Source organism: Prionailurus bengalensis, chromosome D3 (genome assembly GCF_016509475.1).
Source record: "Prionailurus bengalensis isolate Pbe53 chromosome D3, Fcat_Pben_1.1_paternal_pri, whole genome shotgun sequence".
Taxonomy (NCBI): Eukaryota; Metazoa; Chordata; class Mammalia; order Carnivora; family Felidae; genus Prionailurus; species Prionailurus bengalensis.
Window position 1 is genome coordinate 2,379,588 of NC_057356.1, and position 24,103 is coordinate 2,403,690.

Here is a 24,103-nt window from a genome sequence, read left to right on the forward strand (position 1 = left end):
GGCTTGGTGATGCCATTGAATGCCCTGGATCCAGCCTTTCCTGAAGGACCTCCCTGGAATTGTCAGTTACTCGAGTCGATGACCCACCAGTCAGGTTAAGTTGGGTTTCTTTAGCTTGCAAATTCATGGGTCAAAACTAACACAGGGGGGCGCCTGGGTGGCTCAGTCGGTTGGGCGGCCAACTTCGGCTCAGGTCACGATCTCGCGGTCCGCGAGTTCGAGCCCTGCGGCGGGCTCTGGGCTGATGGCTCAGAGCCTGGAGCCTGCTTCCGATTCTGTGTCTCCCTCTCTCTCTGCCCCTCCCCCGTTCATGCTCTCTCTCTGTCTCAAAAATAAATTTTAAAAAAGTTACAAAAAATTAAAAAAAAAAAAAAACTAACACAGGACAGGAACCATTTGTGGATCCTGAATCCCAACAGCCCAGCCCAGGGCCTGACAGAGTGTAGGTGCCTAACTAGTGTTTATTGGCTGAGCTGAAATGAACGAAGGCCTACTTTGCTCACACCCGCACACTTAATGGCTTAAAATACGCTTTTTCAAACGTTTGGTCACAGTAGGGGCCTCATCTGGGAAGGCTTGATGCAGAAGTCTTTCTCACTTCTGCATTATTGATCATTTAGCATCATTTAGGCTTGATTCAGCGTTATCTGAAGGCTCCTGTACCCCGCATGTCTGGGGGTGCCGCTGCGGGCTTGAGACAAGGGCTGTTCTCTGGAAAGCCAGCACAGGGGCTCTCCGTGTGGCTCTGCCCCTCCCCTGGGGTAGTCAGACTCCTTCCGTGCGCCTCGAGCCTCCAGGGTCTCTTGTGAGGCACAAGTCCGTTCAGAGTCTCAGGTAAGGGGACCGAGACTCGCCTCTGGGTAGGCGAGTGTTGGGATGGCACTGAAAACAGCGCGCGGCTGGGGGACGTGATTGCAACCATCTCTGGGAAGCACGGGTGCCCCAGTTAGCTTGTGGCAGGACGTTGATGTGGTCGGTGGAGGGGAGAGGTTGGCATTACTGGGGGAAGTAGGTTCTTGGAATTAGCACCGGATTATTTGTTATTTATTCACATCAGTTCTCGTAGTCTCGGTTTCTCTGCCTGAAGGCAGAGAGGCGCGGACAGGGGTTCTTTGGAGGCGGAGGGGCAAAGGGGGACCCTCACTGACCTTGGAAGGCGATGGCACGCACCCGGTCGCGTGATCGCGGGCACGGGCTGGGGCTGCGCTCTGGACGCGTGACGTCTCTGTGCCACACCATGCCACACACGTTATATAAACACCCAGCAACACCATTTTAAAAGGGTAAGTCTGACACTCAGCTTGATCTCGGAGGTGCAGCAGCTCACGCACACAACCTGAACTGTGGCACCATTGGTTTACAGCAGTCAGCATTTTCCCCGACGTGTGTGCACCAGAACGAAAAATCAACAAACGGAGCTTACACCTGCAGACACTTCATCACGGAAAATTTGCGATTATATAAGGTGTCTTCCAGGGTCTATTTCTTTCTTTCTTTTTTTGGTTTTGTTTTTTTCTCCCCCCCCCCCAAAGGCTTAGAATTTTTTTAATGCAGAAAAGGAAAACTTTACCACAAAAAAAAAACAAGTTATTTTCAACTCCAGGATGAGTAAAGCTGATGTGTAAGAATTGTTTTTTCTGACTTCTGCATTATTGATGTTCTTAGAGGTCTAATGTGAGCCTAAGACCAACAAGACTTTTGCTTATGAGGCTGATCCCCATGGAGATCATTTAGCATCATGCTAAGAAAATCTGTATCTGGCCCTGACCCTGCAGAAACCCCATAAATTATGTGGACAGTCAAACAGGGAAACCAGACGAGGAAAAACACATTTTGAAGCATTTCTGCTCCTGTGGAAAAGAGTATCTGGCCATCGCTCTCTCTTTACCGCTAACGCTGTGCTAGGATGCGCCTCATGTAGGTGCTTTATGTGGGTATTCTCAGTTAATTCCAGAACAGCCCAACTACTTGGGTGATAGCATACTCTACAATTTTTAAGGTAAGGAAACGGAGGCCCAGAGAGGTTAAGTAACTCGGCCAAGGTCACACAGCCGTCAGTCCAAACCCAAGCAGGAGCTTCTCCGTAACCATCCTACAGAACAGCACTGGGTGGCCAGGGGAACTGGGAAATCACCAGTCATGGTGAGTTCCTCACTAATCAACCCCAGTCGGGGAAAGAAAAATGTTATAGAATGCCTACATTACCCTGCATTGCTCTGGGCAGTGAAAATACGGCAGTGAAGAAAGCTATTGTTCTCAGGGAGTTCACATTTCGAGGTGGGGGGTGGGGAGAAAATTAAACCACTGTAGTATTTAGCATTTTGTATACAGTATTTTATTTTAGTATTTAGTATATAGTGTTTTGGGTTGATAATTGACCTGACACCCAGCACAGGGTGAGGACAGGAGGCTAGTATGTCCAGGGAAGGAATCTGCTGTAGAGTGATATTTAGCAGAGACCGGGGTGAACCACATAGGTGTCAGAAGGAACAGTGTTCCGGGCAGAGGAATCAGTCTGTGCAAAGGCCCTGTGTCAGGAGCAATGTCTATGCACTGGAGGAGGGTGGCACAGCCGGCTGAAATAGGGGACAAGTAGGGACAAGGCAGGCAGCTCACAGCCCCCTTGCAGGGCACTGTGGGGACTTGAAATCCTCACTGGGCAAGGTGGGAGCCATGGAAGGTTCTGAGCTAGGGTGACAAGAACCAATTCATGTCTCTCCAAAGCGGGCTGGAAGCAGGAGCCCAGCTGGCGGAGTGAAACAGGGGACATCCCCACCTGGACTGGCTCCACACAGCGGAGTTCACGTGGAGGCCAGGGTGCTTCCTGGAGCATGAGAAGGGGCCAGGATGAACAACTAAGGCAGCCAGACTCTGTCTCAAGTCTGTTCCCCTGGGATTGCCTCGCCCAGGGCTCCAGATCGTGTCGTGGGCCACACGGCCAGCAACGCAGCAACGTCTAAGTTTCCCACAATACATTCCAGACATCCAAAGGTGGCTCTCCCCTCCCACTTCAGGTGCAAAGGTCCTGGGGCAGGACTGTGGTTTGTCTGGCTTAGGTGCTACTCTAGACCAACGGTGGGAGCACTCCCAGGAGGGCTGCACAGTCTTACAGGGGAAACACAGCAGGGCCAGCTGGGGCAACAAGGCACACGGTCGGAGAACCTTCCAGCTACTCCTAAGCATCCCCTCAAAGTGCGTGCATGTGTGGCGAACCCTGGTTTTGCTAGCGTGGCAATTTTAGCCCAACTGTAATTTTTGAAGGCCAGTTTCGGGAGAGAAATTGAAACACCCGACAGACACGTACGTTCTCAGAGCATATTTCTCGTGACAGATTTTCTACGAGTAACTTCCGAAGTGGTCTTGGTGCAGAAACGGCCAGAATAAAAGCAGAGGACAAGACAAAGAAGCCCCAGCGACTTGACTTTTAGTTTATCTGAAGCACGAAGCTGGGCCACAGCTGCACGGAGCCCCGCCCCCACGGCCCCTTTCAGGAGACACCCGGCACGGTGAGTCGTCACGACTCCCTCACGCTCAGACTCGCGAAGTTATGTCATCCGTGTGGCAGCGTCTTTAAAAGGCCGCAGTAGTTAAGTCTATAGCTTCCCTCTTTCTGGCTCTCGCTTTCTCAAACCTGAGAGGCTGAGCCAGGGGGATGGCCAGATATCCCGCCGGAAGGCCCTCTGTTTTAACTGGGGACCGCCAGGGTCAATGCCACTGGTACGACCTTGATTTCTTACAAACTCACTTGTCTTTAATTTTGCTTTAAATCTTTATTTTTCAGACAGAAAGAGAGACAGAGTGTAAGCAGTGGAGGGTCAGAGAGAGAGGGAGACACAGAATCGGAAACAGGCTCCAGGCTCCGAGCCTTCAGCACAGAGCCCGACGCGGGGCTTGAACTCACAGACCGCGAGATCATGACCTGAGCTGAAGTCGGATGCCCAACCGACGGAGCCACCCAGGCGCCCCGAACTCACTTGTCTTTAAATGACACGCAACACTACCCTTTCTGAGCAGGACCCAGGGGCTCCCTGCTTCAGGTGTCTCTCTCTTGTGCAGCACCCTGGGGACACCCCCCCCTCCCCCCGGCCCCCGTAGCCAAGGAACCAGGGTTTCACCTTTACTGGAGAGACCACAGGATCCTGCGGAGGAGGGAACAGAGGACCCGAGAAAGCAGAGGGTTTCCCACAGTGTCTCATCTGGAAACATTCGCTTGGATAATCAATATGGGTGCGTGAGCTCGTTTAAAAATACAAGCTAATTCAAATGTGACAACTTGGCGGCCGGTCCGTTTATTCTTCTGTGGGAAAACAGGTGTCTTGGGCTGCCACTAGGGGTCACTGCAGGCCCACGGATGCGGCCTTGACGCCCGGGACCACAGTTCAGCATCACTGTCCTCTCTGGCTGTACCACAGGGAATGTTCCAGAGAGTCCGGTCTCCAGGTCCTGCTTTTCAGCCTTTTTGATCCATTCATGTCATAATGAAAACGTTGGTCCAGTGCCACCAATTTAACTGTTGTTGAGGAACAATTTCAATCGGTCTTTCAAACTTACCTCCAGCCACACCCGCCATGCGTTCCCTTACGGACTCAGCTGCCTACTGGCCATGAGTCGGTTTTGCAGACATGGATACCTGTCCCACGAGGAGTTAAAAATCCGTGTACAGATAATTGATCGCATGCAGTCACAGTGGGTTACTCAATGTTGATCGAGTTAAGCGCCAAGCAGAGACCTTTTGGTGAAACAAAACAGTGGCATTTAAGAATTGTTACGGAGTTTTTAAAAAGACTTTTGTGATTGTGCAGGTGGGGGCCCTCCATCCCGCCCTGGACCGGTGCGTCCGTGGGGAGATATGGGGACACCAGCACGTCTCCACTCTTCCATCATTAAAATCCCAGGCACATACGTCTACGTCATGGGGGACGGTTCACTTTCTGGAAGAAATTGGGGCATACACATGATTTACGAGGGGGATGTGGAGGAATTTTATTAGGAGGGAAAATCGAGTTCTAAGCCAGAAGCATTCCCAGCCCTATTATTTCCATTTGTTTGTTGCCCAAAGCACCTTAAATCTCTTCCGAATTAGGCCATTGAAAATGTCCTCCCATTTCAGCTTTGAAGCTGTTATACGCTCACATGGGACCTCAGGTCTCTTTGACGTTGGCAAAATCCACAAACTGCCAGCAAAGCCTCTCCCTCCGTGGCCGCGCTGGCTCACCCCAGGCAGGATCGGGTCCCTGCGTGTCACTGTGTGGACAGGGCTGGGGAACCGTTTTCTCGGTAATAATACTGGGATACCACTTACGTATGGCTCAGAGGCGCTTGCAATGAGTTTAGTCCTTCCCCGACAGAGGCGTCTGTAAGGTCACAGCCCCGCCGTCCACAGCCGTGAGAGACACTGGTTTTCAACGGCCTCGGGAAACCAAACCCTGGGGGTGCTCAGTTAGGAAAGCAAACACGGCCTTTTTCCATGTGTCCGTCTTATCGGATGGGGGGGGGGCCCTAAACTCCAGTTTTCTCTCCTTCCTGGAGAGGTTCGGTCGTCCTCCTGCCTGTGTCTCCGGCCCGTACCCTTGACCTCACCTCCTCCCCCTCCTCCCCCGGCTCCCTCCGCTTCGGCCACAGCCTTCTCTCGGAGCCTCGGCTTTGACGTACCTCGTGGCCTTTGCACTTGCTGTTCCCTCCAGCAGCGTATGACCCAGATCTGCACACGGGGTCCTCCGCATCAGCAGGCCTTGCTTCCCAGGCCACCTCGTCAGGGAAGCCTTGGCCGACCTCTCTCAAGGTAAACACGATCCTGCCTGAGTTTCTCCCAGGGTCTTTCTAAAAGTATCGCGTTCCTTGTTTCCTGGTTCCCCGTCTGTCTGTCCCTGTGAGAACGTAAGCTCCGTGGTGGCTCCTTGTTGACTTGCTGGATCCACCGTGCCTGGCCGATGACACGTGTAATAAATATGCACGGCACGGAGTAAGGGGTCCCGGGACGTCCCTCTCCCCTGGGTAGGCGGCCCATGAGGACCACACCTCCCCTTAGGAAGCCCGTGCGCCTCGTGGGTGGAGGCCGTGGGATCTAACGTAGCAAACAGCTAGGGGCACCGTCAGGGGCTCCAGCGAGGGACAAGTGCACGGCACGTCGGGGAGGTCCTTCCGCAGGGGGCTTCTCTCTGACCCCCGCAGAATCCTCAGCCCTGACGGAGGAACCCGGCCTGGTCCGGCCAGGAGTACGAAGGCAGGATTTATTCGAGGGGGTACAGCATCCAACTCCAAAGAAGTCAAAGAAGACCGTTTAGGGTCTGCACGGATCCCCGACTCAGGAGATTAAGGCAAACGGGGCACGGTACTCCTGGCCTTCAGGAAAGAGGCTGTTCCTTAAGGTCACCTGGCGATGGCGGGGGCTGCTTGGGAGGCCGGCATGCTGGGTTCTTAACAGTTGCTTACGGAGCCCAAGGAGACGAGTAAGGGAGGGCCGAGTGGGGAGAGTAAAGGACAGTGTCATATTAGTAAGGCAACCAGGAAGGATCCGGAAGTGCAGTGACTTAACACAGTGACAACCGTGGCTGCTGCTGGGTGTCTCGTGCGGCTTGGCAGGTGTTCTGGCCCCCACGGGCCTGCGGGGCTGGAGGACAGGGACTCGCGACCCGTAGCAGCTGTACCTGCTCAAACGCATGGTCTCCTCGAGCCTCCTGGTGGGGAGGTACGGAGTGAAGCACCACGGGGGCCTTTTCGCTGCCTCATCTCGGAAGAGACCCTCACCACTTCCGCTCGTATTCCATCCGTCACCTTCCCGGGGACCGAGAGGCACAGTCATCCCTGCGTCCCGAAGGACAGAGTGACAGGGACTGGCCAACAGCGGTCACGCCGATCTCAAGGCCACCTCCTGGAGTAATCTTGCTGGAGACATGCTCTCCGCCTCCCCCCCCCCCCCCCCCCCCCCCCCCCCCCCCCCGCCTCCCCGAGAAGCGCATGGGTGTTCCTGACGGCGAATTCCAAATCACAATTCTGTCCCCACTCTTAAAACGAGATAAGCCGTTTCCGGCCTATTTCCTGGCTGTTGCACACGTTTGGGAAGATTGAGGGGGAAAACAAAAGAGATCCAAAACGGCTTGCCTGCACCTGAAGGAGGGATTGATCTGGCGGCTCACGTCCAGTGTCTCCCACACGCACTCCTCCCTGCGTTCCCAGGTCGTGTTGCAGAGAAAGATGACGTATACGCCTGCATCAGTGGTGATGTGGTCCTCCCCTTCAGGTCAGCCCACTCCTCAAAAACTTACCTCAGTTGATTTGAAAGAGGAAACCTGCCACTAAGTAAAGGTGAAGTGGGAACGTAAAGATATTAATACTCGAAACAAAAAGAAAGCCGTGTTAATGCACTCTGGCTAGGTAGCGGCACTCTGGGCAGAAAGAGGTTTCCTCTGTTTTAAAAGAAGCAAGGGCATTTGCAAATGTGAAACAATTGTTGCAAGCTTGAGCCTCTCTGCTGGATGCATCCGGGAGGACTAGGGGAGAACTGTCAGTTAAACACGGCCCCATCTTGTAGGACCTAACAGCACCTTCTTTACCACCAGTGGTCAAGTTCCCTTCCACATGGGGATTCCAGCAGACTCCTTTCCACCTTTACCAGCTGGTACCTCTTTAAAAAATTTTTTTAAGTTTATTTATTTTCAGAGAGAGAGCATAAGTAGGAGAGGAGTGGGGGGGGGGAGAGGGAGAGGAGGGAGAGGGAGAGGGGGGGAAAGGGAGGGTGAGAGAGAGAGAGAGAGAGAGAGAGAGAGAGAGAATCCCAAGCAGGCTCCATGTTGTCAAAGCTGGTACCACTTGAAATTGCCTCAAAGAATGTTTTGTTTCCTTGAAAGACGAGGGCCCAAACTGCCTCATGTAAAGCATAATCCACACGGCAGGAACAATTAGTACTATTTAATTACTGACAAAATTAGGCTTACAAATTGATTTATGGCCCTGCAGATGAAACCCACAGTCTTGCAGGAAAGCAGATTTCTTACAATTAATTGGAGAGAAACAAGGCAGGCGCTCTGATGGGGAGGTGGTCCCGGAGGCATCGGGACCTGGCGGGCCTGGTGCGCTTCTGGAGGCTTCAGAAGGCTCGGCTTCCCCACAACTAGCCGGGCTAATTACCCAAAGAAGATTAGATGTGTTAGCTGCAACAGCATCCCCGAGAAGCGGTTCTTACATCTTATTGTAGCCACTGACCAGGTTTCTGGAGTTTCGGCTTCCCAAAAAGCGTCCGCACCAAAGAGTAGAAAAAACTTGGCCAACTCTGCATAACGGGGAAATGGTTTCACATTTTGGGCCAGAGCCTTCAGCCACGTTTTATCCTAAGGACACAGAGAAATCTTTTGCAATGAACCCCCCCTCACTGCCGCCTCCCCATAAAGGAGCATCTGATGATTGCAATTCTGGAAGAAATAAAAACAACTTACTTTGATTTCAGAATAGAAGATGGTTGTTTTTAATAAAGAACGGGGACTATTAATTCTAGTCTACACATTGGGGAAATGCTCAAAAGACAGACTTTGTTTCCCGTCAAAACCGACTCTGGCCACCTGGAATCTGCATTTAGTGCAGACTCTGGCCTTGCCATGAGGAGGCCAGGTGGGCAGGGGTTAGCCCTCAGTTTCCCCATCTTGGAGGTGAGTATCGTGAGCTAGGCCAGGGGTCCTGGGACCAGCTGTGTCAGTTTCACCTGAAGCCCCTTTTAGGAATACCACCCAGACCTGCCGAATCAGAGGCTCCTGGGGTGGGCTCGTCGGCAGCATTTTTTTTTTAACGTTTATTTATTTTTGAGACAGAGAGAGAGAGAGAGAGAGAGAGAGAGAGAGAGAGACAGAGCATGAATGGAGGAAGGTCAGAGAGAGAGGGAGACACAGAATCCGAAACAGGCTCCAGGCTCTGAGCTGTCAGCCCAGAGCCCGATGCGGAGCTCGAACTCCCGGACTGAGAGATCGTGACCTGAGCCGAAGTCGGCCGCCTAACCCACCAAGCCACCCAGGCGCCCCTCGTCAGCAGCATTTTTAACAAGCTTCCAAGTGATGGGGACGCTTCCCCAAGTTTCCGAGTGCTGAAATACACAACCTCTTAACGTTCTTTGCTGCATTAACTCTTTACAATGCTGTAGGAGACCCAGAGAGGAGGAGCAGAAGTTTAAGAAACAGACGAAGGAAAAACAGAAAGACAGACATTCCGAGAAACGCAGAGACCGTCCTGGGGAGACAAGCACCCGCCTGTCTGATCTCCCCTGAAACTTTGAAAGCTAAAAACCCTGAAACCTTTGGCATATTTTCACAACCACGGCACCGAGAATCAAAACATCTGCTCTGTTAGCCGGATGATAAAGACCCGTTTTCACCTACTGGGTAAATTCGCCTCATTTGATTTGGGTGTTGTTGTTTCACAGTATTTTCAAAATATTCAGAATGCTTTCTCTGTCTCTCTGATTTTGATCCGGTTAATTCAAAGGCTCACATGGAGCGCAGGGGTCCTTGGACTAAACTCAGAGAATGATGCTTAGTGATCTCGGTTTCAGGGCTGTCTTAATTAGGGATCCAGGAAGGTATAAACCTAGAACCTTGTGTCTGATATGCTCAAGGCCACGTTGGCCCTCAGCCCATCAATTCCCAGTTCCAGTTGGCCCGGGGGGGAAGGGGTTAGTGGGGGGGGGGGTGGTCAAGATGGAATCCCTTCAGGGTCCCTGACTTGGTGGTCATTCCAGCACCGGGGGCTGGGGGCCGGATGGCTTGTCGGAGGCCCTCCTCCTCAGAGGTAGTCGGGGATGCCCGGGGCGCTCCGAGGGCCGGCGGAGCGCACGAGGTACCCCCCAGGCCGGAGGGCTGGCCCTTCGCTGGAGGTTTGGGGACGCAGGGGAGGCAGATGGCCGTCTCGCCACCTGTTTGGGGGGGTTGGGCGGCCGGCTCGGGGCGCTCCGGGCGGGCGGGGTTTCCAGCCGCCTCCGGCAGCCCCTCCCAGCCGCACCCGCGGGGAGGAGGGGGGGGACGGCGAGGGCGGGGCGAGCGGGCGGCCCCGGGGTTGGGGAGAGAGGTGGGCCCTACTTCGCGGATTGGGGCTCACGGCTGTCACTCCGAAAGGGTGGGGCTTTTCAAAAACAGACAAATTCGGAAGGCGAAGCCCACCCCCCACCCCCCAACCTCCCAGGCGCGCAGGGCTCGGCGGCGCTCGGCTCCGCGCGGGCTGCGGTGTCGGCCGAGCGGGGCCACCGCGCGGGTCCCCGAGCCGGCGGCCGCTCCTCCGCGCGCCGGGGCCGCGTCTCCCGAGCCGGCCGTGCGCTCCGCGCGCCGGGGCCGCGGGCGGGGGCCGGAGCCGGGCGCGCGGGGGCGGCGCCGCCAAACTTCGGGCGCGGGCGGCATGGGGACCGTGCGCCCGCGCGCCCCGCGCCCCCCCGCGCGCCCGGCCAGCCCCCCGGGGGCCCCCGCGCCGCCGCCGCCGCCGCCGCAGCCCCGCCGCCCCGCCGCCCGCGCGCGCTAGCCGGCTCCCGCGCTCCCGAGGCGGCCCCCCTCGCCCGCCGAGCGGGAGGCCCGACCCCGCGCGGACCCGAGCGAGGCGCCCGGCGGGGGCGAGGGGTGGGGTTTGCGGCGCGCGCCGGCCTCGGGGGAGCCAGTCCGGAGCCGCGCGCGGTCGTCGCCCGGCCGGCCATGGGCTGGCGGGCGGAGGGCGCAGGGCCCCGCGGCTGCTGGCGCCCCTAGCCGCGCTCCCCAACCCCCCTCCTCCACCCCCGGGGCCAACCCGGGCCCGGCGGCCGCTGGTCCGCGCCCCGACGGCGCCGGGAGCCGAGGAGCCGCGCTCGGGTCTCCGGGATGTGCCCTTCTGAGATGGGGACGCCGTGGCACCGCTGGTCCCCCGTGCTCATCAGCCTGGCCGCCCTGCTCTCCAAAGGTGAGCGCCGCCGCCGCCTCCGGCCCGGGACTAACTTTGCCGCGAGTGAGGGTGCGGGAGCGCGCGTGGCCGGGGTGGCCGGGACGGAGGGCGTGGGTGTCGTGTGCGCGTGTGCACGCGCGCCGGCGGCCCCTCTTGCTGCAGGTCCCTCCCGGGGGGACTTGGCCGCGAGGTCCCCGGGGAGACTGGCGACGGACGCCGGGAAAAATAGCCCTGCGTCGGGGGAGGGGGCCGCGGAGAAGCCGCAGAGGGGAGGGGAGGCGGGCCCTGCCGGGGGAGGGGGCTTGGAATGACCTGGAAGGGCCCCGGAGCGTGCACCTGGCGCGTTCCCTGCCGGCGCCGACCTGTGAGGAAAGCATTCCAGAGCCCTCCTGTGTACGGGAATGCGTTCAGTGCCTGGCAGGCTGCCGAAAACGGGGCCCCGGAGTGACCCCACTGCCCCCAGGACCTCGGGGAGGGGTGCCCTGCGGGGTCGAGGCTCCCGCCCTCCGGGGCCGCGGGGCCGCGCCAGCGTCCGCACGGCCTCGCCGCGGAGTTCTGACCGCAACTTGTCAGCAGGGCCCCGACCCGGAGCCTTGAGTGCAGGCAGGGACCCCTGCCCCGTGTGCCCCCTTCCCCTGCAGTCAGCACCCAGACCCGCATCCAGCAGTCGCTTTGGAGGCTCGGGGCGCTAATTCCTTGAAGGAGGAGTTACGTGGTTCACGCAGGAGACGGTGGAAAGTACCAGCAATTCTTTCTCCTTATCGATCCGGACTCTCGGTTTTGTCAGCGGTTCCCTCCCAGCGCCTGCCTCCTGCAGGGAATCATGTTAGGAGGAAAGTGGAGATTCGTGCCAGGCTCCAGTGGGTGCCCCCCAATCTCCGTCGACAGATTTTTTTTCTGAAAAGATTTTCGAGAGGAGAGCTCCGAAACTTCAAAGCCACTTGTCATGCACAGAGCCTTTTAATGACAGGAAATCTCTGCGAGCTCTTGCAGAATCGCGGAGGTGAGGAAGGCCGGGATCTGAGGCCAGAAGAGGACCATTCGCTTGCTGTGGTCCGGGGAGGGGAGGGTCGCCCACCCCGCTTACCGTCTTTTCAAGAGCTGTTGGAGCGGGTTCACGGCTCCTAATTAGGAGTGAGAGCAGTCCCGAGGACCAGGGCCTCTGGGATTTATGGTGTGCACAGGGAACCAAAGACAAGGTTGATGAATTCAGTGAATCCAACCCAGGCAGACGCGAGGTTAAAGAAAAAAAAAAAAAAAACCCAATTCACAGCAACAGCAGCGGTCTTGCATATGGCTGTGAGGCATATTTCTTTATTGGTTGTCACTTGATTTTCTGAAAGGAAGAGGCTTCTCTGTTTTTATGTTGTTGAGAAAGGTCCAGAATAGCTAGGTAAACATGACTTAACTCTCACGTTTCCCTGGGTATGTACGTAGCTCCGGTACTGATTTCTTTATGAGATTGGGCAGTGTTGGAGAAGACTGTATTTTCCCCGATGCCATTCAACTTTTTCAAGTGGAAACCCTGAAAAATGTTCTTAAAACAAGGGCCTGTGCGAGGTGGGGGTGGGCGGGGGGGAGTCTCAGCGTGTGAAATGATGCCATCAGCCCGGCATGTGGCATATTTTGTGTGTTGAATTTAGAGACCTTAACTCAGCCAAACTGTTCAGAAGTGAGTCAGTGCTGTGTGGATTTTCCTACAGCGGCAAGCACAGTGCTGAGCCCGAGGTCGGTTATTCGGTGATTTTTCCCAATATACCGAAGAACAGGAAAAAGTGTGACCCCCCCCCCCCCCCCCCCGGCATGCCATCATGTTATATAAAATTTCCTGGTGCAGATGTGATTTCTAAATGCAGGGATGGCTCGTTCTGGCTCGCGTGTGCACATTGCATTTCTCCCCTGAGATTCTTTGACCACCTGAAAGCTTTAGACCAGCTTGACATCGAATATGGACTCCGTTTTGAAGGATTTTAATTGGAAGCAAATGTAGGTCTGCACACGCACGGACACGTGCACGTAACCCAAAGTGCCCGGTGGGTCTGGGGCCGAGGAAAAAACGCAGATGACTTCCAAATATGAATCCTTGAATGAACAGAAATGCAGATTTTAATTCCAGGCTGATGTCCTAGAACCTCACGTAATTCGTGAGCAGGCGGGGATTGGTCACAGAGTGGACCCACTCTTCTATGGATTGAAAAGCAAGTAAAAATAAAGCTTCGTTGTTTGTACTCCTTTAAAAAACTTTTTTTTGAATGTTTATTTTTGAGAGAGAGAGAGAAAGAGACAGAGTGTGAGTGGGGGAGGGGCAGAGAGAGAGGGAGACACAGAATCCGAAGCAGGCTCCAGGCTCCGAGCTGTCAGCACAGAGCCCGACGCGGGGCTCCAATCCACGAAAAGTGAGGTCATGACCCGAGCCACAGTCAGACGCTCAACCAGCTGAGCCACCCAGGCCCTCGGCTGTTTGTACTTCTATCCTGGGGACCTAGAGATGATATCATGAGGTCAGTAAGTGACTGGCCACGTTGTCCTCTGGTCCCAGACTTCCCTGGAGAATGGTCTTCTGTCCGGTTGCCAGAGAGCTTGTGTCTTACGTGTAGGTCTAGTCTTGTTGGGAACTTGACGTGAACCAGGACTGTGTTTTTATACGCTGCTGTTCATTTCCGGGGTGGGGGGGGGCAGCGATATGGAAAGTGGGGGCTGACAAGACAAAGGAATGAGAACACGGGAGGTGGGCGGGGAGCGGGCACGTTTCCACGAACACAGGAAGGTCACCGCATCTAGGTCGCTTGTCGTGACCTGCACCTGCGTCCTCCAGGGAGGGTTCTCCTGTACGTGGCAGTGAGAAGCGGACCCTCGGCGACCCCGGGGGCTGGGAGGGGAGCCACTGCAGCGATGCAGGTCCCGTCTCAGGACCAGGGAGGGGTGTCGGAGGGGGGAGAACCCCCGCCTCCGTGGAGGGAGGGTCAGGAGAAATCCGGTACAGCCTTGGACCGGAAACAGCTCTGGTTTACAGCCGCCCCTTGTCCGGGCTTGGCCGGGAGGCCGAACTATCCAGGAGGGAGCTGGCCGGTGCCTGTGTGAGAGGCCGAGACGTGGGGGGACTCTGTGCTGCTTACACACGTCAATGTTAAAGGGCTGGGGAACAGGGGGATCATTAACTTTCATTTCCTCCGAATTAGAAAAGTTAAACAACAGATACGGTTTTATAACAAATACGTACGCGCAAAGAAAGGTAGGATTCCGAGTATGAGGATCTGTTTAATTGGTTCCATTTCGGTAGCCAAGAAAAAAAAGAAAAACAAAACAAAAGCTCCAAAAATACCCTACTGCGGAAGCTTCTGCTACCCTATGTTTCTGTGTCATCTGTCCATTGAAGCCACTCCTCCGTTCATTGAACCGGTCGTTACCCATTCATCTGTCTTTCTGTTCATCAGGCTATCCATCTAGCCATCCTTTCTCCCCCCTCCCTCCTTCCTCCCTCCCTCTCTCCCTCTCTTCCTTCCTTCCTCCCTCCCTCCCTCCCCCACTTCCATCCATCCCTCCCTCCATCCATCCTTCCACTCACAAATTACCACAGACGTGGGGACTTAAAAAACAGAAATTTATTCTCTCACAGTGTTGGAGGCTAGGTGTCCAAACTTAATATCGCAGGGCTGAAATCAAGCTGTCAGCCGAAGGCTCCAAGGGAGATCGTGTCTTGCCTCCTCCAGCTTCTGGTGGCCGCCTGCCCGCAGACCTTGCCACCAGCAGCCTCACTGCAGTCTTCCTGGCTGGTGCTACCCGCCTCTCCGCTCCGTTCTCAGCCTCTCCTCTCTGTGTCTGTGTGTAAAGTCTCCCCGCCTCCCTGTAGAAGCACGCACTTGCAGGGGAACCAACCAGAACAATCCACATCATCTCCCATCCTGTTCAGTCTCATCCGCAAAGACCCCTCTGCCCGCCCCCCATAAGGTGACACACAGGGATGCAAGGGATTTGGACACAGATACCTTTGGCGCGTCCGTTTTCAACCTTTTCTGGGGGTTACATTCTAAACCTAGATTCTCCTGTCCCAAACTTTAAGTTCCTCTAGGGACCACACTGTGTATTTTTCTACGTAGCTTTGATTTCTCTCCAGTACATGCTATGGTTCTTTGGACCTTGCAAAGATACAATCACTGTTCAAGTATGCTCAAGACTTGAGGGTAAAATAATTTAATCGCGTATTTGTTTGTTTGTCTGTCTGTTTTTTTTCCTTCAGTAATTCAAAGTGCCGTAGGAAATACTTTGGTCAGTAATAGCGATGGCTAGTTTTGGGAGTAATTATTGTATGGCCGCTGTGCTGAGTGATTCAGGACAATGATTTCTGGGGGGACTTTTCAGATAAACCTAACTGGTTGGGGTTTGTTATTAACTCCATTTTACAGATGCAGAAAGTGAGGCTCAGACGAGATCTCACAAGGAGAAACGGGCAGGGTCTGGATTCTGATCAGCCCATGCGCTTGGCCGCTCGTGGTTGTTTATAACACCTGAAAACCAGTCCCTTCTTTCATGCTTCCAGACTCGCTGACCGTTGAGTACAGGGAGGCCCTCGTTGACTTGTAGCTCAGAGCCTAGTGTATGGCTGGTGCTCCACACATCTGGCCCTTGAACCGCATAAGGGACGGGGTCGCCGACCTCCCCCCTACTCAGTAGAAGCTCCACTTAGGACTCTGACTCCCCAAAATCTGGCTGCCAGCAGTAGCTTGCCGTTGACCGGAAGCCTTAGGGACCACGGACACAGTCGATGAGCGCGGGTTTCCGTGTTCTGTGAACTTCTTACTGCGTTCTTACGACAAAGGGAGCTAGCTAGAGCCAGTTATCAAGGGAACCGTGACGCGGTGCATTTCCAGGACTGTCGTTCTCGAAAACGGTGCCCGTGTAAGTTCAAACCCGCGTTGAACGGGTGGGCGAAAGGACGTCCTCGTCCGTAATCTCCTCGGCCTGAAATTTTCCAGCAGCGATGGGAAATGGTACCGAACAGGGGCTGAAGTGTAGATTTTTAAACATGCCTTTGGTAGTTGTCTCATTTATTTTATGTCCTAACGGTCGCTGTTGAGGTGGAGCGGGGGTACCGTGTGCGGGTGGGGTCGCGTGTGCGACACGGAGAGTCGACCGTCGTGCGTGTGACTCAGCGGTCACCGCCTGGCGCCGTGGGAGGACGTCGCTCCAGCCGTGTCCCCTGGATTTCCTTAGGCTGTGCTTTTCTTCCCCGCGACTTATTTGCTTGATAACTGGTAGTTGGTACCTCTTAATCTCTTAATCCCTACCAATATAGGGGTGCCTGGGTGGCTTGGTCAGTTGGGCGGCCAACTTCGGCTCAGCTCATGATCTCGCGGTCCGTGAGTTCGAGCCCCGCGTCAAGCTCTGTGCTGACAGCTCAGAGCCTGGAGCCTGTTTCAGATTCTGTGTCTCCCGCTCCCTCTGTTCATGCTCTGTCTCTCTCTGTCTCAAAGATAAATAAACATTAAAAAAAAGATTAAAAAAAAATCCCTACCAATGTAGATTTTTAATTCCCAGACTGTCGCAAAGGGTTAAGTGACACTCTGACTCACATCACTGACGTCCCCGGCACGCTTAGGCCCCAGGTGTGGGGGGGGGAGGGACCTGCAGGACGCGGCGTGGGGGTGGCTCTTTAGAGAAGAGGTAAAGGAAGAGGCAGAAGCATGTAGGAGGAAGGCAGACAGACACGTATCGATTTGCTTTCGAGAGGGGGACGGTGTGTCCCATGAACGGGTGAATCGGTGAGGTTGGCTCGGATGCCACACCCCAAGCCCGACCGAGCAGTGAGTCTCGAGGGGAGGCCGGCGGCAGGGAGGTGGTGGGGATCGTGGGGACCCACCGCGGGCTTGTGCCGACGTGACACCAAAGGCTCAGAACGCACCTGCATTGCTTTCGTCATTCATTAAAGAAAACCCTGCTTCTAGGAAGGAATGAGGGGGGCCCCCGACAGCCCGCAGCCGGTCTCCTCCACTTCTGCTGTGGGACGCTGGTTTTGAGGGTTCCTTTGACGCAGAAATACCGCCCAAGACGCCCTGCCGCTTAACGGTGTACCGATCCGCAAAGAGGCAGGTCCGTGAACTTCAGGGTAGACAAAATCCCGACACGCGTTGGAAAAGAGACTCGAGCACGTGTTGTCAGAGCAGATGGCACCACAGTGGCCGAGGGAAAGAGCAGAGAGGGCACGGACGTCCTGCCTTCTCTGCCTGGAGTGAAGCGTCTCGATGGAGCGTCAGATCCGGGTTTGAGAAGACGGGCGGTCTCACGGTGTTTTTAGCTCTTGGGGACTTGACGTTCTCCTGTTGGCGTGAGAAACCGCGAGCTCGCACGTCGGTGGGGGAAATCGCCAGACAGGTCACGACATAGGCAAGATGACCGTCCTCAGGCTGGCGTCTCGTCGGGAAAGCCGTCCGGGCAGGCGGGGCGCTGAAGTGAGCACGTAGCTGGTCGGGGTGCAAGGTGTTGGACACCCTCTCGCTTAGCCCGTGGGGCAGTGAGAGGCTGTGGGTCCATGTTGCAGATTCCCCCTCCTGGCCCCCTTCCCGGTCGCCCCGGACCCCTCTCTTCAGGCAGGGGACACGTGGAGGCCACTGCGTCTCGCTGCGGCAGAAAGCGCGCGACCAAAGGCCTGATGTTTGGCTCCAAGGGAGGAGAGGGTAGTGCCGAGCTGAGATGCCCTGAGTCACCATGTGCCGTCAGTGACGGAGGCCACACAGGGTCCTCCCAGGTGCACTGGGGAGTCACAGGTGGGGGCCGCGTGTCCTGAACGTCGGGGGCGAGGGGCAGAGGGGAAACATTTCTGCGCGGTGAGCAGGCAGGGGGCTCCCTCGAGGTGCTGGGAGTCCCAGAACGTTTCCCTGCCTGGCTGGGTGTCGTGCGGACGTGGCTGGGGGTTGGGAGGGCACGGGCGACCTCAGGAGGCCCTGAGGTCAAGACCATGGGGGTGCAGGGGCACCTGGGTGGTTCAGTTGGTTGAACGTCCGTCCGACTTGGGCTCAGGTCGTGATCTCACGGTTCGTGGGTTCGAGCCCCGCATCGGGCTCTGTGCTGACAGCTCAGAGCCTGGAACCTGCTTCAGATTCTGCGTCTCCCTCTCTCTCTGCCCCTCCCCCGCTCACGCTCTGTTTTTTCTCTCAAACGAAATAAACAGTAAAAGAAGTAAAAAAGAAACAGTGACCGTGGAGGTCCAGCCGAGGTCTGCAGGGACTGCCCGCAGGGGAGCAGATGCCATTGGGACACACGGCGAAGGCTGTGGTGGGAATGAACCCTTCTGGTTTGCTGGGCTTCCGGAACCTAGACCCGGTCCCTGGAACCACTAGGGGGGTGTTGACGGAGACTTTGTTTGGCCTCTGGGTGAAAGGAGGACTCCAGACGGACACGGGGTCCCTGCCATTAGGAGGAAGAAACGGGCATTTCTGGCTCGCTGAGGTTGGGGACTGAGGGTGGCCGTGTGGCTGGTGCCCCTGGGGACACGGTGAAGAGCAGACACGGGCCGTGCCGGGCGCGGTGGGTCTGGCCGCTCCATGGTGGCAGATGGCTGGGGGTCCGCCTTGAGCACAGTCTGTGGGGTGGTGTCCCGGGGTCCCCAGCCAGCCCTTCCCAGGTGAGCGTTACTGTCTCGGGCACACGGACGCTGGCTCTGGCTGCAGACGGGCATGTGCTCTGTCCCGGCTCATCCCGACGTGGGAACTGTCTAGCAAATGGGGCGGCGGGATGCGTGTGGCACACTGACCCCAGGGCCACACAACGTGCCCCCCCCCCCCCCCGCCTGAGCTGCAACGCGTGGGAGGGGCTCGGGGTGCCCGTGAGGATTGTGTCACCGTGGGCGGCCGAGTGGAGCGGTGGTGCAAGGGTTTTGGCTATTAGAACACGATCCCTTTCCTCAGTGCCTTTCCTGAGAAATGCTTGCTAGGTCTTAGTACTTCGGGGGTGGGCGGGAAAAAAAAAAGCTGTGTTTATCTTGAGAAATGGTTTGCACTTTATCCTGTGGACACCACGAATTTTGTAAGTGAGTTTCTAAGTGTCTCTCTTTGCTCCAACTCCTGGGGCTCTTCTGAGCCACGTTTGCTCTTTGTAAGCAAGTGACACGTCTCTTACATCAGCTTTCCCCTTGGCTTTATCTTGTTTCCTGCCTGTGTCCTCGCCTCCTCCTGTCTGCTTCCTCCCCTGCTTCTTCCATGGCAGCTACTTCAAGCTAATTTTGAGAGGGCGGAGAGGTAAACACCGTCTCCTTGCCCAAGGACGGCCGTTTCCTGTTGTGATGTGTCTCATCCCAGTTGTTTTCCGTGGGTTCTTTGAATCATTGTGTTCATACTGTGGATGCTACACGTAGTTTGCGTTCTGGACTCTTTTGAGCGCTATGTTCACGTAAATATTTCCATGTCTTAAACACGTACCGCGAACTTGGGGCGCCTGGGGGGCTCAGTCGGTGAAGCGTCCGACTTCGGCTCAGGTCGTGATCTCACGGTTCTTGAGTTCGAGCCCCGCGTCGGGCTCTGTGCTGACGGCTCAGAGCCTGGAGCCTTCTTGGGATTCTGTGTTTCCCTCTCTCTCTGCCCCTCCCCTGCTTGGGCTCTGTTTATGTCTCTCTCAAAAATAAATAAACGTTAAAAAAATAAATAAATGAAAACCTACCGCGAACATACTTACAACATATGCATCATGGCTTAAAGGTTTTAGCTCTTGCTGGACATTTCCAGAATTTCTTGTTTTCCACTGTTCTAAGGAAATAATTATCCTCGTGCATAATTTTTGCTTTGAGTTACTTTTTTGGGTAGATTTATGGCAGTTTAGTCCCTGGCCACGTAGTACGGGTAGAATTCATGTTTCCGGAAGGGTCGTCTGTCCCTTGTCACACAGGTTTTGCACAGGTGTCTCCCTCGCACCTGAGAGCATTGGTTTCGTGGAACCGTGATGCCCTTGGTGACGGCACGTGTCCGTGTGTGCGGTACCCATGAACTTTGCCGAGTGCCTCGAGTGTCCCTGGAAACCGTTGTAAATGCGTCACGCGGAAGCCACCGCTCTTTGCGGATGTGGCTCCCAGTGCCCCAAGCTCCGTTTTCCCCACAGTGTGGTCCGGTGCCCTGAGGTGCTTCGGCGCCTGGAAGCTGTGGGGTTGCAGTGGCTGAGGTGACACAGTCTGTGGCCAGAGAGGAAGGTCCAGACTTGCTTACGGCAAGCATTCTGCGGGCACGCTTTGTGAAGAGGGCTGCGACCCGGAGCCTCCTTGGTCATTAGTCAGCAGGTGACTTGGAGATAGAGCGATGGTGGTTTCAGGGGAGGAGGGACAAGGCAAGTGTGTTAAGAAAATGTGTTTAAGACAACTCAGGCAACAAGAGATGTTGGCGAGGATGCCGAGAGAGAGGATCTCTTTTGCGTCGTTGGTGGGAATGCAAACTGGTGCAGCCCCTCTGGAAAACAGTGGAGGTTCCTCAAAAAGTTACAAATAGAACTACCCCACGACCCAGCAATTGCACTACTAGGTATTTAACCCAGGGATCCAAAAATGCTGAGTTGTAGGGGGCACGTGCACCCCAAAGTTTATAGCAGCGCTATCGACAATAGGCGAAGTGTGGAGAGAGCCCAAATGTCCATCAACTGACGAGTGGGTAAATACACACACACACACACACACACACACACACACACACACAAGCACACAGTGGAATACTACTCGGCGATGAAAAAGAATGAAATCTTGCCATTTGCAACAACGTGGATGGAACTAGAGGGTATTATGCTAACCGAAATTAGTCAGAGAAAGACAGATATCATAGGACTTCACTCCTCCGTGGAATTTGAGAAACTCAACAGATGGACATAAGGGAAGGGAAGGAAAAATAATACAAAACCGAGAGGGAGACCAACCACAAGAGACTCTTAAATACAGAGACCAAACTGAGGGTTGCTGGAGGGGAGGTGAGTGAGGGGATGGGCTAGATGGGGGATGGGCACTGAGGACACTTGTTGGGATGAGCCCTGGGTGTCACACGTAAGTGATGAATCACTAGATTCTGTTTCTGAAACCATTATTATACTGTATGTTAACTAACTTGGATTTAAAGAAGGAAGGAGAGGGGAAAGGAAAGGAAAAGGAAAGGAAAGGGCGGGTAGGATGCTATTTTGTTGGCCGGGAAGATGAGGTCCCCTCTAGGACATGCTGTTTGGGAATCACCATTACATAAGCGAATCTGGAATTTCACGGTTCTGTGACTTTGATGGCATTTGAGAGAGCCCCGCTGCCCACACACAGCAGAGAACATTCAAGTTCAGGCTGTGATCTACCCAGTTCTGACTTTTTATCTCCGGCAAGGAATGCCACCAGTCCTGGGCACTGAGGGCTGTTGTTTACCTATCGGTGAGCTAGGTTCTCAGGAGGCAGAAAGGAGTATGAAGTCAGCTCTGCCGTCGAGATGATGCCGGGAAGTGTGGGACACAGTCATAACCGTCTCTGGTAAAGCAGTGTGATCAGTACAGGGATGGACACGCTCTCTGATTATGTGGTGAGAGGAAGGATGTGTCCTTGGTGTCCCCCGAATAACCCTTTGGAATCTCTTTCCTGCGGACTCCGCTCGCTCTGTGTTGGCCAGGATTCTTAGCTGCTGGCCGCAGGCTCTGTCCGGTGGAGGGGGGCTTGCTGGGTTGTGTGTGTAGGCCCGCAGGGCGCCCTGGGGGCCCAGTTTGCTGAAGGACCAGTGGGGGTGGGGGGTGGGGAGACCCCTAGCCACAGTCTGCTCCCTTTCTGGCCCAGAGCCCGCCTTCACCAGTGCCCTCCTCCCGGGACCTGGGGGCCCCGGGGACTGGATGCTGCTGCTTCCCTGGGGCCCCCAGTACCTGAGCCAGCCCTGAACCCTGGTTCCAGGAGGTTCCTGCCGGGCTGGTTAACAGGACTCAAGAAGGCAGCTCCGAAGGGATCTGGAATTGGTGATAAATGTTCCGATCTTTGGAATCCAGAGAAACTCGCGCTGTGTTAAAGTTGATTTTTGACGCTATTGATGTTGCCGAGAGAGTCACGTTGGAGTATCTCACCCTTGTTAGTTTTCTCTTCCCAAGAGGGCTATAGGACGGAGGCAAGAGGGGCGCCCCGGGGGCTCAGTCCCTTGACCATCCGACTTCAGCTCAGGTCGTGATCTCACGGTCTGTGAGCTCGAGCCCCGTGTTGGGCTCTGTGCTGGCAGCTCGGAGCCTGGAGCCTGCTTCGGATCCTGTGTCTCCCTCTCTCTCTGCCCCTTTCCCACTCACATTCTGTCTTCGTCTCTGTCTCTCTCTCTCTCTCTCTCCCCAAAACAAAGAAACATTAACAACAACAAAAAAAAGAAGGAAGCAAGAAGTCTTCCCGTGTGTTTCTGACATTCCTTATCATGGCGTTGGGAAAGAAATGCTCAGTCCGTAGCTGATTTGATTCTGGGTTTTCTAGGCAGTCCCTCTGCCTTCTAGGATTTGAACGTAGCCCTTGTGTTTCTTTGAGCAGGAGACCCTTAAGAGGGCCGGTTCCGTTTTGTCATCCCAAGGGCCTCTCTCTAGGTTACTGTTCCCAGTCAGCATTCAACAGGTGCTGTCAAGGGAGGAATCAGAGCAGGTCTCGGGCTGGGACGACCCCCTTCCGGAATGTAAAACAAGGCATAGGTCAGTCTCCCAGAACCTGCGGGTCGAACAGAAACGTTCTACCTGAGATTTACTTAAGGCGGCACTTTGTACTGATCAGTAGTTGGACATGTTTGTGTTGCAGGCGTGAAACAAAGCTTTCGGGTTGCCTGGGGGGTACGGGAGTGAGGACAGGCCAGCCACGGTACGGGGGTAAGCAAATGGCCGCGTCTTGGTGGATTAATTTGAGAAAGGGTTACTTCCTGTTCACTTAGAGCCTAGTTGACCTGCCTCCACCTTCTTGTTATGCCGCTCGGAGCACACGGCCTCTGAAGGCATCACGGGAGGGGAAGAGAGGGCCAGAGGATCACGTGGGATGCTTTGAAAGTCCAGATTCGGAACTGGCTTCGCTACTTAATCCGCACCTCCCACTGACCGGCACTTAGAAGCGAGGCTTCCCTCTGACCGCGGGGGGGGGGGGGGGGCTGGAAAATGTCGAGCAGCACGTGTCCCTACGCGTGGTGAGTACTCACAGTCTCTGCGGAAGGGAGAAGGAAACATGCTGCTTCCTGTAAGGGAAGTTCTGCGGGTAAGCTGGCATCAGGCAAGGCTTGATCCAGGTGTGTGTGTGATGCCTCAAGGCCCTAGAGCCTCTCTGCTCCTCTTTGACTGTATTGCTTCTGTTCTTAGAGACACTGCCCCTCATTTAGGCAGGATGCTTCCCAGCTCAGAATTGAATCTTCTTACCCAAAATTCACTAAACAGAAAGAACATTTTCTTTCACAGTTCCATCAAAGTCCTGCTTCCCTCAGAGGCCTGCTCTGGAGAGGCCACACTGCCCCATGAGCCTCCTTAGGCAGAGCCAGGAGTGGGAATCCACCCAAATCAGCTGGGATGAGAATGGGGAGAGCATGATACGTCTAATTTGGAATGCCGTTACTCAGAAAGGATCGTGGATGCTGGGTGTTCACCGTAAGAGCGATATTCCACACGTACGGTCTTTGCAGTTTTAAACCTAAAATGAAAACGTTCACACGGTCTCCAATATTTAACCTTACGGGGAATTTTGGGCTCCTGCTCAGGTGACAGCTCTCCGTACAGAACTGTCCCCTCCCAGAGAAGTGACTCTCTCTCCCTTCCAGTGTGTAAATGTGATGAAGGCTCTTGTTTCCAATGGTTGTAATTTTTCAGAGTCCTTAATTAGATGTAAAAACTATGCACAATAGGAATTACTGCCGTGATTAAATATTTGCATTATGTGCTGTTAAAAGCAGGCATCAAAACGCGCAATTGCTTGTTTTACAAGCATTCAGTATTTTGAAACGTGAGGTCCCCGAAAGCCCGGGGAATTCTGTTGGAAGGGAGAGAGACCCACTCAGACGGTATCGTTTGCGTTTTCAGGGAGCAGCGGCGTGTTGGGAAGGGAACGGCGGTTTAGGGGTGCGGCCACCCGCGTGGAGCTTAGCGCGTTCTGGGCGTCTGGTCCCAATGCGTCACCAAGGGTGCGTTCTTCTTGATTTCTGTGCGGAGTTTGGCCCTGACGGCAGGGGCTCGGGTTTCTCCTGTAATGACACAGTTTCCAAGGTGTTCTGAATTCCAGACAGCCTACTATTTAGGCTTTCGA

General features: G+C 55.0%; 1 protein-coding gene across 2 annotated transcripts in view; it reads left to right on the forward strand.

Moving 5' to 3' along the window:
• Positions 1–10,637: 10,637 nt before the first annotated feature.
• Positions 10,638–24,103, forward strand: part of TMEM132D (transmembrane protein 132D) — a 558,778-nt gene continuing 545,312 nt past the window's right edge. Inside the window, exon 1 of one of the 2 annotated variants that reach the window (XM_043557302.1) lies at positions 10,638–10,899. In XM_043557302.1, coding sequence (XP_043413237.1) covers positions 10,821–10,899 — 79 coding nt within the window. In that variant the 5' untranslated portion in view covers positions 10,638–10,820. The remainder of the gene's footprint in view (positions 10,900–24,103) is intronic. The other variant, XM_043557301.1, reaches the window with a different exon arrangement.